This window comes from Poeciliopsis prolifica, unplaced genomic scaffold (genome assembly GCF_027474105.1).
Source record: "Poeciliopsis prolifica strain line A6 unplaced genomic scaffold, Auburn_PproV2 SCAFFOLD121, whole genome shotgun sequence".
Lineage (NCBI taxonomy): Eukaryota > Metazoa > Chordata > Actinopteri > Cyprinodontiformes > Poeciliidae > Poeciliopsis > Poeciliopsis prolifica.
In genome coordinates, this window is record NW_026562496.1 from 22,976 (window position 1) to 37,151 (window position 14,176).

General features: G+C 40.8%; 1 protein-coding gene across 1 annotated transcript; it reads right to left on the reverse strand.

Annotated features, from left to right (window-relative positions):
* Nucleotides 1-453: 453 nt before the first annotated feature.
* On the reverse strand, nt 454-13,141 carry mogat3a (monoacylglycerol O-acyltransferase 3a). Its single transcript, XM_055024508.1, has 9 exons — nt 12,793-13,141; nt 11,872-12,050; nt 11,723-11,783; nt 11,501-11,644; nt 8,071-8,201; nt 7,749-7,792; nt 7,512-7,602; nt 4,964-5,072; nt 454-939 (listed from the first exon to the last, which is right to left on the reverse strand). The coding sequence occupies exons 1-9, from the start codon at nt 12,884-12,886 to the stop codon at nt 785-787; spliced, it is 1,008 nt and encodes a 335-aa protein (XP_054880483.1). The 5' UTR covers nt 12,887-13,141; the 3' UTR covers nt 454-784.
* Between the last annotated feature and the right edge of the window lie 1,035 nt (nt 13,142-14,176).

Genomic DNA, 14,176 nt, shown 5'->3' on the forward strand with positions numbered 1-14,176 from the left:
GAATACATGATGTTTTTTCACAACAGTGTCTAGTGATGTCCGAAACACCCACAGTAGTGGGGTGCACTACTGATGATGTGTCCTTGAATTTTGATAAATAAATTGTAATAAAGTATTTTATAAACCGACTTAACTCGAGTTACATTGGACCATCATTAGATTTTCACACCTTTTAAGCAGATTTACTAGAACTGTTCATTATTTGTTTTTCTTGGGTTTGAAGACACTCATGGTCACACATCAACATAGACAGGTTTCTCATTTCCTTGGGTACAACCAGAGGACGGAGAAGCTACCAACTTCATGTGGTGGCCCATGCATTGCCTTTAACTCCCCAGTTACAACCGCCCAGTCGTTGGATGAAGTGGGGGGAGTTGTCGTGAGAGTTTTAAATCCTAAGTTTTTACCCCTACTCAGATTCTTACTGAGACTCTGATAAAACGGACTCAGACAGAACAAGCAGAACCGTCCTGGTTCTGATTTATGTGATTTATTATCATGTGAGGGAATCATGAGAAGTTAATGTAAACGGGAAGGACCGAGGTCCTGCTGATACTTTTTTGAACAAGACAGACCCGGTTCGGTTCTGAAGACTTGGGCTACTGCCCCCTGCTGGCCACTTGGATTCATTACAGCTGGGGTAAGGGTTAAGACCCAATTCAGTTCTGGTGGTTTAGTCTCTGCAGTCAGAGCTTCAGATGACATCCAGCCAATCAGGGTGCAGGAATACAAGTCAGCTAATCACAATGGCTCAGGTGTTTCTGGTATCAGAATTGGGCAGCGGTCATATGAAGGTGAGGTGCTGATGTTCTCCGAGGCCATAAAGGTTCTTGTTCTGCTCAAACAGGTCCACCAGGTTCTGGAGGTAAACGCTGTGGAGACCATCGACGTCCTCAGAGGTAGGAGATGCCGACTGGGTCACTGGGATGGGCTTCCCGACTGGAATGGAGAGAGAGAAGGTCAGGTTCTACTGCTAGTTCTGCCAGGTAGAACCTGTTAAAACAGGTTTTAACACAGGTTCTGAACCAGGTTCTACCAGAAGCTGGAAAGAGAACCTCCAAGTGGAACATCTGTTCACAAAACTGAACAGGAATAAATAAAAACCTGTTTCAGATCCAACAGGTTGACAGAAACAGCAGGATTTATTCTAAATTAAATCTTTAGTTTTAATTAATTATAAATGAGCCAATATGGCCTCTAACAGAAATAAACACGATGCTTCAAAGTGAATTTAGTCATTTTAGTTAGTAGTTTAATAAGAATTGTGTTCTATGGGTTAAGGTTAGTATTTATAAATAAGCCTTTATAAATAAATGTATTTATAAATAAATAACCTTTATTTATTAATTTATTTATAAATACACTATGTCAAAACAAAGAAATAAGTTTAGCATTTCAGCTTTAGGCACAAATAAAATCTATATGATGTTTTGGGTTAAGTTGAGCAATTTGAGCAATTTATACATGATACATATTTTGTCTGTCAAATACAAATATTAAAATATTACATTGAAACGAGTGGAAATTAGCACAAGTATGAATTGGAGCAACGCGTTGCCACTGTGGCAGGTTGACAATTTGAACAGGAAAAAAAACCCTCAAACTGAACTTCTGTCCAGGATAAGAGTGGCTGACTGGACTACAGAGTGATGCACACATTGCATAAACTGTCATAATTTAACAACAAAAGCATATTAAATGAGATTTTTATTGACTACAATAGTTCACTGGCTGATTTTAGTGATGGTCATTTGGCTTATCCAATGAAATCCCTCAGTCCTCCTTGGCCCTGGCCCTCCCCTCTGAGGTTATAAATAACGCCAGTTCACCTGACTAGAGTCCGACAAAAGTAAGAAGGCAGGAGAGTCAGGAAAACTGTTACAACAAAACCTAAATAGTCCATTAGCACATTCAGAAAAATGTGTCAAAATAACTATGTTTATTACCAAACAAACTTTTAACGCTGGAGCAGATTGAGGAGCAGACAAAGAGGAAGAATTAGCGATTCAGGGGATTCATTATTATCAAAAGAAGATGATGATGATGAGAGACATAACAAGGGACAGATTGAGGAAGAGTTCAGGTTAGCTGCTGCTGCCCGGTAAGAAGGAGTGAAAATGTTCATAAAGAGGGAGAGTCTAATGCATTCTGGAGGGCAGGCATTGTGTGCATGCGTGCGTGTGTAAATCCTTGAGGAGGAAGCTAACACGAAGCTAACAGGCAGTCTGAAAAATACTGGAATAATACAGGTGATGACCAGTGGAATTAATAATGAACACGAGATATTTTAGTATAATTGTGAATTTTCAAAGTATCCATGCTTTATGCAAAATTAGTCTGTACATACATCTATATGTTACATGTTATGAGTAATAAGAATAAATCAAATATTTTATATAAGGGTAAACTTTAATTTCCACAGCTGCATTGAGATTCTGCTTTTACAGTTATAGTCAATAAATTAGAGTATATGCCTGATGAGTTTGGTTTATCAGATTAAAAGACCATTTTAAATATAACCTTTGATCAGATAAAACACATATTTAAAAATTGCTTTTAACTGATCTGATGCAATATTCTAATTTTAAACGTCATGTTTTAATTAACATCAGATGAAAAATCCTCATAATAAACAGAAATAAAAGCTTTCAAACATCAGTGTGTGTAATGTACAGTTTCAGTGATTAAAATTCCTTAAATTTCCCGACCTCACATGGAAAAAGGGTGTAAGAAAATGGACGGATGGAAGTTACTAAAATAAATACATTTTTCAGTCATGTAATTTATTAAACAGTTCTGCATCTGATTACATAGTGGATTTTATTCATTGTGTTTATTAACACAGAACAGTTATTAGTGAATGTAGAGAAGGAACAACTATTGGAGAAACAAAGGAAGCAACAAAGACACTAAATACCATCAACTAAATATACTTTAGAAAAAGATTTGTATCACTCAATTAATGTTATCAGATGACATGGAGTCTGAACTTTACAAACTTAATATTCCTTTCCTAATGCAAAAGAAAAAAAAATATTTAAAAGACTCGCAGCAATTTCATAAATTAAATAGTTTCTAATTTTCTTCAGTTCTAGGCTTTTTCTTTGCAAACATTAATATTTACTTTCCAAAGCCATCAAAATTTAGTCTGGTCTTCATTACTAAAAGCTTTTCAACAGGAATGGACAAAAATAAGAAAAGTTTTCAAAGCTGACAAAATGTGTGAAACAAAATGTGTTTTAAAAAAGGCGACTAATTTGAGGAAGGAGGAGAGAGAAGGGTGGGGTGGAGTTGTGAGGGTTAGGGTTCCCCATGGCAAACAGTGTGTGTATGTGTGTCAGGCATACGGCTCAACTTACCCCATACACACAGGGTAAGTTGAGCCATGACAATATTTTTGGACATAAAACCGTTTTATTTTTATTTACACTCGTTCTGATTGGAGGGATTCAGCACTTCCTAAAAACTGCTGAAAAATTAGCGACCAAGCTAACGTTACCTTGATGCTCAATATGAAAATGTTCATCTTATCCAGACTCCTTGAGAACAAACTGATAATTTATTCAATATGAATAATTTATCTATCCATCCATCCATTTTCTTACACCTTGTCCCTATGGGGTCAGAAGGTGCTTGTGCCTCTCCAGTGAAACAATCGGGCGAGATCGTTTCACTGGAAACAATCTTGCCAGATTTTTTTCAATCGGGTGAGATTGAAAAAATCTCCCCGGAGGCGGGGTCACCTGAATCGGTCGCCAGTCCATCGCAGTGAATACAGTGAACCCTCGCAATAACGCGGTTCACCTTTCACGGTATCGCTGCTTCACGGATTTTTTGTGCAGTATTTTTGTGCATTGTATTCTGTGTCTTCATTGGCTAAAGAGTCAATAACGTTGCGGTTTAATATGTACACATACGTAAAACAGCTTGGCAAACTTAAGTTTGCAAATTCTCTTGCAATTTTAAGTTTTTCTAAAACCCATAATGTCGACAAAATGTTCAGCACCGACAAAAGGCACTTGCGGTCGGGCCCAAAAGGCAGAGGAAGATTCTAATTATCGCAGAAAAAGTTCAACTTCTGGACATGCTACTCAAACATACTCGATGGCGGCATGTCGGTTTATAAGAATCTTTTGGCCCAGAAGAAAAAAGAGCGCCAACAACTACCTATAACTGTTCTTCTCTTGAAAAAACACACCGCGGGTTTTAGAAGAACAAAGCGCCGCAGAGCGGAGTCAGGATGCAGCGGCTCAGTCAGAACAGCAGTGAACACACGCGAGTCACTATTTGTCCTACTGGACTTTGTAGTTTTTTTCAAAATCATTTTCTCTCGTTTCAATCCAATGACTTGGGTCACGGTGAGGCGGTGCTGATCTCCGCAATTTGAAGCCTTCAGTTCGTATTGATGAAATGATTATTTTACAGTGCAGTAATTATTTGTAAAAGAAAAAAAAAACGTTTATACAGTACTTTTATTTGTTAAACAAATGCTTGGGTCTGTAAAAAGGTTTAGTTGTTCGGTTTCAATGTATAATGGAGTACTTCATTTATAATTGTAAAAAAAAAAAATAAAGGTTACTACTTGGCGGATTTCGCCTATTACGGGCTCTTTTTGGAAAGTACCCCCTGCAAAAAACGAGTAAATTATAACTAGATTTGAATCCAGTTTATAACCAGATTAAAGGTTTGACTGATGGAGATCAGAACCTCTAATGTGACCCGATACTAGAACCCGGTTCACTCCACCAGGACTATTCTACTAGTGCTGAACAGAACCAGTGAACAGAACCGCTGACCAGTTATGTTCCTGGCTCTGCTCCATAAGATCCAAACCTGAATATGGAAAACATTCTGTGAGGTTGGATCATCACTGGTTCTAAACTTAAGAGGCGGTCTTTCTCTACTCTGGACCTCCCGGTTCAGTCAGAGGGTCCACCATGGAGACTGGGTCAGCAGAACTTACCCACGGTGTGAATGGGCTTCCTGTAGGGAATCAGGCCGAAGCTGTACTGGAAAACTCCTCTGGCGTGGAACAGAGGCAACGCTATTCCCATGATGCTTTGCAGCCGGTTCTGCTGACAAAACAACATCCCATAATATTAAACATAATCAACCCAGAGCTGAGAAAAGTATTCAGACTTTGAGGTCGTCTACATTTTGTCTCCAGACCAAGACTAGACTCCACCCCTCTATTCTGGTACCTGAAGGTAAAACCTTTTCAGCTCTCTTACCAGAACCAGAGTCCAGAGTACTGTTTCTGGACTCTTAGGTTCTGAACAGAACAATCACAATCATGAAACATGATGCTGCTTTCTCAAGAACCTTCTCCACAAGTTCTGGTTCAGTTTACAGAAAGGTTCGGTTCTACAACAAAAGTCCCAACTCTGAATGTCTCCAGGGACACTGAGACAGGATGGACCACCTGCAAACCTCTCCTACCAGGACATGGACATTCTGCTGGACTGACCGCAGAGCGTTGATGAGGACCACTGTGACTCTATAGGAGCTGTAAATCTTCAGCTAAGGTGGGAAATGTGTCCAGAGGACAAATGTCAGTTAAACCCATTCACGATGTTAAGAATTTTTGTTGTTTCTTGCATAACCCTGCAGTGGCTATATAGCAGATCGGCCCGGTCTGGATCTGGAAAACCTCTGGTACGGCAAACTGGATGTCAACCAGACTGGGGCCAGATCTGGTGATGATGGGATGGTTTACCTGAGGCAAGACACACCTGAGCTAAATACGGACCAGTTATGGAAGTAGTTATGTCCCCATGTGACAATTCATTTTCTCATAAGTCTAAAGTTGGTGAAAATATTTAGAAATATTTGTATGATTACCAGGCAAAAGAACTTTTGACCAAAAGAACATTATGGCAGATTTAGCACTATAATAAACATCACTTCAACAGTTGTAGTTTAAGTTTCATTTACTCTAGCCATTGTTTTTTGTGTATCTAAATATTTTTTGCTGTTTTAGTTCTTATCAATTCTAATGTCTAAATATAAGAATATATTAAATGAAAATGCCCGCTGTCTCCTCCTGGTGGCGTATGCGACAAACTGCAGGCTTCAATTCTGTCTCCCTAGTAACTGACTCACTAGTGTCTGTTACTATGGACGTTTTTCATATTTATCTTCTTTCGGCTAAAAAACTAAACAAATGAAATCAGTTTAATCTACAACTGTGTTTTTTCCACCACCTTTAAGTGTTATTTATTCAACAACAAATTTAAATATTTCATTTAAAATGTCTTTTATTGTGTTGTTGATAATTTTACAATATCAGGTTTACAGGCTTGATATTTATTGATTATTAATAAGCCTGTCATAACCACAGCGGTGGTTGATTAGCTAATTTTAACACTTTTTGTTGATTTAAAAAATATTATTCTTTAATGAAGCTACAAACATTTTGGATTTTCTTTATTTAAATAGTGAAGCTCAGAGGGGAATCCTACTGAACAGCTGCCATGATGCAACCTAAGTGGACATGGACATGGAAACAGATTCATGTGAGATATGGTGGAGAAACAACTTATTACAGGAAAACTGTTTAGCTTCTGTCATTGGTAGCTATGCTAACTAGACAACAGGCTGCACTAGTTGCCCCATAGGGATGAGCAGCCACATGAGATCGTGATTGACGGCACTAAAACTCTCCTGTCTCTGATTGGTTGTTTCTAGATAGCACTGGGAGAAAGGAGAGGAAATAGATTTTTCACAAATTACCTCTAAGACTATACTATCACAACATAATGACAGTTTTAACAAATATGTAAAAATATATTTATATAGAAGTTACAGAAAGGGACCAGTTTTTTTTTATTTCTATGAAAAAAAAAAACAATTCTGGAGGGTCCCCTGTTGGTCAGGGGCCCTTGGAATTGTCCTAACCACCCAAACCCCCTACTGGGGGCAAGAAGCTACTAACGGGTATTAGCAGCCAGTTCTATTAACTGACCGTGATGGATCTGTTCCTGATCAATAAACCAATAAAAATAAGAACCAGATGATGCTGAACAGAAACATCTGTGGTGAGTTCATGGTTGCAGAAATCCCAGTGCTGGGATCTAAAGACGCTTTTCACGCATAGATTTATTTCAAATAGAAGCTGACAGGTTCCAAACATAAAGATCTGATTGTGAATTTCTACTAAAACTGTTAAACTTCAAATCTGCAGTTTCCCAAATGTTCTACAGTTCATGAACGCAGCATGATGATGGGAGTGGATTCCCTAAAGAAGGTCCAAATCGCCTCAATACGGGACAAAGAATTACCTGAAAGTGTTCAAATCAACATCTGGAAACAAAAAAATTTATATCTGAAAAAATTCATTTTAGTTAAAATTATTTAAAAACTAGAGTTTGTTTGGAGTGCGACAAAATGAAGGAAATCAGAAACCTGGAGATGTGAGTGGAGTGCATCAACGTGTGTCAGAATGTCAAGTGTGAATTTCAGAGTGTGTGTTTCAGAGTGTGTATATCAGTGTATTTCCCAGAGTGTGTGACCTGCAGCCTCCTCAGTGGAGATCCAGAAGGGTTTTCCATCTGGTCAAATAATTCGTTTTCTCCAAACGAAAAGACAGGAACCAGCTGAGCTCTGCACACACACACACACACACACACACACACACACACACACACACACACACACACACACACACACGCAAACAATAACAACTGGGTCTCTGATCATGAAGCCCAACCCACTAACAAAGCCCCGCCCACCAGTCTGGCTCCGCCTACCCGTGTTTCAGAGCCATCTTGATGAAGCCCTTCCTGTTCTTCACCTGGAAACAGAAACGAGGATCAGTCAGTCAGTGACAAGCCACCCAACAGAACCAACAGCAGAGGCTTCTGCTGTTGGTTCTGGTCCAATTCTGAGTTCTGATTCAGTTCTGATCAAAAATTGAACCTGCAACCTCTCAGACCCAATAACTCAGCAGAGAAGATAACATTAACAGAACCAGATCAGAGATGTTCATCCAGATTGGGTATACCACTAGAACCTGACTGAGCGTTACCTCTGACCTCTGGCCTCTGGCCTCCCCCTCTTCATGGTACCTACCTGCAGAGTCAGCGCTCCGGGTCGAGCGTCCAGAGCTTCTGGAGCTCCGCCAACGGCGATGACGGCCACGTTTCCTCCTTCAGGACGGCTGAGCAGGTGGGACAGGCTGGACTTACTGCTGGACACCAGTCCTGGGAGACAGAGGGACATCGGTCAGAACCAAGGTTCTCTTCAGAACATCAAGCTGACCCCTCTCCATGTGGAGATCTGAAACCATCCAGAGGTTCTGACTGGTTCTCACTGGTCCAAAACCAGAATGGGAGGTGGAGCTTCATCATCCATCACAGACCTGATTGGTCCAGATGGTGCTACCAGAACCCTAACAGCCTGCAGGTTCTGCTGGTTCTGGAGGTTCTAACAACAGTGGAACCAATGGGACCAGCTACCAGTTCACTGGTAACTTGTAGCTAACCCTATATAGTCTTTAATCTTTAGTCTTTATTAAGGACAGTGCACATTAATGAACAATCATCACTACTGTATAGACTGTAAATGAGCCAGATTATAGCATAATTGCTCATTTAAATGTGTAGTCCTAGACAAGGAGACCCAAACAACAAAAAGACATAAACACACAATCAAGAATTAACAAACATTAACAAACATTCACAAAAAACACAGTAAAAAGTTAGTTAAAATGATGACATGTCTGGGAAGTTTTAATAAACAGTTTCAGGTGTTTTTTAAAAGCGCTATAGGTGGAAGACTCTGATCCGAGCCGGCACTCTGTTCCAGAAGTGACTCCCTCTGACTGACAGAACCGTTTGCCCAAATGTTGTTTTCCTGTCAGGGATCTCCAGGTCTCCTCTGGAAGACGCCCTGGTGCCCAGACCTCGCTCGGCTCTTTGTGTAGAGTAGATAGCAAGCGGAGGTGGAGCGAGTCCATGAAGAACTTTGTAGATAAGGCAGCTGTTTTTGAAATTAATAAAGTTTTCAAAGTTAAGCATATTATATTTTTCCAAAATATGACACTGATGATAAGACAGAGGATTTTGATCAAGAATTTTTATCGACTTTTTGAATAACATTTCTATAGGTTTTAATAATGTATCTCCAGTGAGTGACCAAGTTGTGAAGCAGTAATCTATGTGTGAAAATACCATTGAGTGCAGGAACATTTTTGTGGAGTTAATTGTCGTTGATGGTCTGATTTGTTTAAAGTTATTCAGATTAAATTTGATTTTATTTGCTGTGAGTTTAATGTGTTTTTTAAAGGACAGTGTTGGATCCAATGTGAGCCGAGGTACTTGAACTCCTGCACAAGGTCAAGCTCTGTTCCCCCCAGGAACACACTGGACCGCTCCAGTTCTATGGGTTTTTTGTGAACATCATTGAAACAGTTTTCTTTTTGTTCAATAATAATAGTGGCTCTCTGGTGATGCTGATAGAGTTAGCTTTACCAGTTATCAGTTGGTAACCAGCTCTCTGGTGAAGCTGCCTTGACAACAAATTTTGCGAAGCAATTTTTTATCTCAAAAATTATTACAATAAACGATAATATTGCATGAAGACCTTTTTACACTGATTTGATGGAAATGGCATAACAATGTATGAAATTTCCTGCCAACGATAGATACACTTTATTTTCAAAAGAACACTTAATGCTGGAACTAATAAACCAAAAACAAAAATAAAGTGGATTATCGTAAAGTGTTGATTAATGACTGGTTTCAAAATTAGTTAACTAGACTTATTATTTTGTGCCCATTGTTGGACACCACACGGTTCAATCAAACCATTATATCCAGGAAACCCTAACCCTGTGTCTCTCAGGTTTTGAAAATGGGCCGACAATCGACTGGCAGCTCTAAAATAATGTAGTGCATGCTGGGCATTACACTAAGGAAATGAGGAAGGGAGAGTCAGTGGAGAGCACTGGAGTTGAACCTTTTTTCATTCAGTGTCATGAATAGTAAGAGAAAAGGGCCGGAAGAAACAATAATGCAGATAATGATAATGAGGTCGATAGTTTTAATTTATTGTGCAATTAATTGATTTATTGTTTATTGCGACAGGCCTAGCTGATAGTTACCAGTTTTACCAAACAGCCACCAGGTTCCTGCTCTGACAGGAAGAGGCTGACAAAGCCGGTCAGAAAATCCTGCTGGGTTCTGGGCCGCCTGATGGAGGAAACTCAGGCTGCAGTTCCACATCCAGCCACCAGGTGGGAGCAGATCTGGCAGCTGGCCTCCCTGAACTTCATCTGTCTCCACCTGCAGCAGAGCTAATTATGACCCTTGACCTTTGTTGACTCCATGTGACCTCATGTGGCCAGCCAATCAGAGAGCCTTCCCCCTGCTGTGACCTGCAGTCCAGTTTCTCTTTGGACGGTTTGGACCCGGCGGTTCTGATGAAACTGTTCACACAACCCAACTCCCCCTGGTGCTGTGTAACAGAGGTAAAAGGTCACTGATGAGGTTTGTTGTAATCTGGAGCACAGGGAATCAGCTGAGCTGATCTGGGTTCAGAACCAAAGTCCAAACCCAGAATCTGGCTGGCTCTGACTGCTGGGTCCAATCAGTCTGGACTCTGGTGGTTCTGATGATACTCAGATTCATCTATAATCCAGATTAATCCAACTTTAGTAGATTACAGGACATTAAAACTTGGATGACTCTATTTTAAGGGTTAAATTCTGATCAGACAAACCAGAACCTGATGAGTCCATTATTGATCAGTAATAAAGAACCTCTGTGTTTTTTTAACAAGGATGTCATTTGATCCCAGATTAAACTTGTTTATAAATCATTTCCTCCTTCAACCTCCAGATTATACAATGAATGATAAACAGCAGAGATTCATAAACAAAACCTTAAATATTAAACTTCACATAAATTATCTACTCAGACCCAATAACTCAGCAGAGAAGATAACATTAACAGAACCAGATCAGAGATGTTCATCCAGATTGGGTATACCACTAGAACCTGACTGAGCGTGACCTCTGACCTCTGGCCTCCCCCTCTTCATGGTACCTACCTGCAGAGTCAGAAGATATCCAGGTATATTGGCCTGGTTTCAATTTATCTGCATTTATCCACTTTTAACTATGTAACTGTCATTGAGGCACATATTAGTTATTGTAATATTGTTAATTATTGCCCTAGTTATCCCAGTATAATGTCTCCACTTTGCATTTGTTCCATCACTTTGGTCTCCAGGTAACAGAAATAAATGAACCAAAAATAATCATAAATTGATTGAACCCAGAGCTGCTGGTGAACAGAACCAGACCCATCAGAATCCTGGTTCTGCTCCAGGTCCGACCTGCTGGGTTCTATGCAGTTACAGACAGACTAGTTTAGTCCGGTGAACAGAACCAGTATACCCACATACTGTTTCCTGTTTTGAATATTTAAATCTGAACCAGAACCGCCTATTCTGCTGGAACCGGACCTTCTGCTGCCCGACCTGGCAGAACCTCACTCACCTCCACACATGATGTAATCCCTGAAGAATGGCACTCGGAACCAGAACGGCAGCATCAGCAGGTGGGACCGCAAGCCTGGAAACAGGCAGGAGAACCCGGTCGCCTCTGTGCAAAAGTTCCCGAACGCCCCGGCCACCAGAACCCCTGGGGAGAGAGCTGGGTCAGAAACAGAACCAAAGGTGGAAAGAACCGGGTCAGAACCAGAACCCCTGAGAGTCTCACCGTGGGGATGGAACCCAAAGATGTAGTTCTGGGTAGGGTCCAAATCAACAGTCTTCACCAACTGCAGAGACAACAATCAATGATTGATGATCATTGATCATCAATCAATAATCAATATCATCTGTGGGTGGGGTTGGTTCTGGTCTCACCTCCAGGGGGAAGTAATCCCTGAAGTACCGCCACACGCTCCAGCTCCTGACCCAATGGGATCGCCGGCCTCCGCTAGTGGGCGTGTCCCAGTCCAGCCACAGCCAACCAGCATAGAACAGAGCAGCGATCCACCAATCAGAGACAGCCAGGAGGATGAAGACAGCCAGACAGAACTGGGCTGAAACAGAGACGGGATGAGTAACTGGACCAGGCAGAACCAACCTGTTAGGTCAGACCAGAGTTCTACTGGCTGAACAGGGTTCTGATGGTTCTGTTTGGTTCAGTTGCTTCTGGTCCATCGGACCACCTTACCAACCCGGTTCACAATCGGACCTTCCAGAACCGTTCTGGTTCTGGACGATTCTGTTCAACTAAAATGTCTGCTCTGAAATTATCCACAGCATGACACTTCCTCTATCAATCAATCAATCAATCAATCAATCAATCAATCAATCAAATTTTATTTGTATAGCACATTTCAGTAGCAAGGCATTTAAAAATGCTTTACATCATAAACACAAGAACACAAAGTCAATATATTGTTCCATATTACATTTCAAATACAATTCTAAACAGGTGTGTTTTTAGTTGAGATTTAAAGGAAGTCAGGGTTTCTGCTGTTTTACAGTTTTCTGGAAGTTTGTTTCAAATTTTTGGTGCATAGATGCTGAAAGCTGCTTCTCCTCTCTTGGTTCTGGTTCTGGGGATGCAGAGCAGACCATGCTTCATCTCCTCATTCAGTTCTGAACCGATCAGCAGGTTCCTTTCAGAACTTCCAGAGCAGAACCAGAACCTGGAACCAGGATCAGAGCCTCCTACATGCTCTGTTTACTGGTTGGACATGAACTTCCAAAACTAGTAAACCCAACAGGACCAGTAGATCCTTGCAGACCCAGTAAAACCAGTAGAACCAGTCTTACCCAGAGCCAGGAAGGAGAAGACCCACTGCAGCACCGCTGCGGTCTGCAGCCGCCTCCGGAGGGGCACGTTCAGCGGGGCGAACTGGATCTTCATGCTGGGGGAGGAGCAGCTGAAGGCGGCCTGGAGAACGGAGAGAAGTCGCTGAATCTTCCAGAGGAACCGCTTCGGGTGGGAGCTTCAGCGGGAGACAAAGAGCTTCACCCCCTCTTCCTCTTTCTCCTCTTCCTCTCCTACTGAACAGTATCTCTCTAAACTTTCATCACAAACTTTCCACACTCCGCTCCTGGCTCTGCGCATGCGCATAGGACGGTTCTCTGGGCGTTTCAGTTGCTCAATCAGCTTTAAGTATGTCTCTCTCACACACATAAACCTGCAAACAGAAAGGGGCGGCAACGTGAGTCAAGAGCGTGCACGGTGACAGTTTCTAAAGCTCCGCCCCATTACTCACGGGAGCGACGCGGTGTGGGCGGGGTTAGAAGGGTTTCCTCCAATCAGATCCAGCAGCGAGTCTGAAGGCAGGAATCATATTTTATTACATATTTTTTCATTGCAAAATTGACAGACTAAAAGGATTGTGAACAAAGATTTCCAAAAAATAAAGAATAAATAAAAGTTCACTCATTTAAAAGTCTTAAACATTTTCTGCATTAAATAAAAACCTGATTTATGTTCCAGTAAAATCTCAACTTTGACAAAAGCACAGAAACTTGCGGACAGAGACTCAAACACGGAAATAACAATTGATGGACCGCGATGCTGGCGTTTCTGGCACGTCACAAAGAAGGGGTGTGTGTTTGTATGTTACTGAAAGCTGGTGTAAAACTGTTATAGTCAGAGAGAAGTTATGCACTAAACACATTGAACTATTCTATCTCCCCTGGGAATATGTGGGGAATTTCTCCAGATATTTATCGTCTACTAGTTTTGTTGTTTACGTTCATCCCACAGCCAATGAAGAGCAAGTATCAGAGTCCATATCAAAGGAGACACAGAAGCTGCAGTCCAAGTGTCCTGGTGCTCCTGTATTGATCCTTTTCGATTTTAACCATTGTTCATGAATAAAAATTCATAAGGACTTCTATCAATATGTCACCTGTCCCACAGGGCATAGCAAAATTATGGACCTGTGTTATGGTCAGAGATGGTATACTTACTTTGGAAAAGTAACTTTAATCGGACTATTGATACTCCTTAAAACAGTAATTCAGTTAGATTACTGACTACTTGATTTGGTTTATTTGGTTATTTAATGTAACTACGTTACATTAAAAGTAACTATTTTAGTTACTTTCAGCAGCTGCTAACAACAACAACGCTCCACCACCTGTGAAAATCACATTGATCTTTGCCAATACTTAATTGCCAGTTATTTTATAATAATTA

Excerpts from the sequence above, each read along its gene's own strand:
- mogat3a (XM_055024508.1), bottom strand. The coding sequence starts at position 12,886 with ATGAAGATCCAGTTCGCCCCGCTGAACGTGCCCCTCCGGAGGCGGCTG. Across the intron at positions 7,603-7,748 it reads AAGATGGCTCTGAAACACGG|AGCTCAGCTGGTTCCTGTCT; the intron begins GTAGGCGGAGCC and ends GTGTGTGTGCAG. Across the intron at positions 5,073-7,511 it reads CTCCACTGAGGAGGCTGCAG|AACCGGCTGCAAAGCATCAT; the intron begins GTCACACACTCT and ends TTTTGTCAGCAG.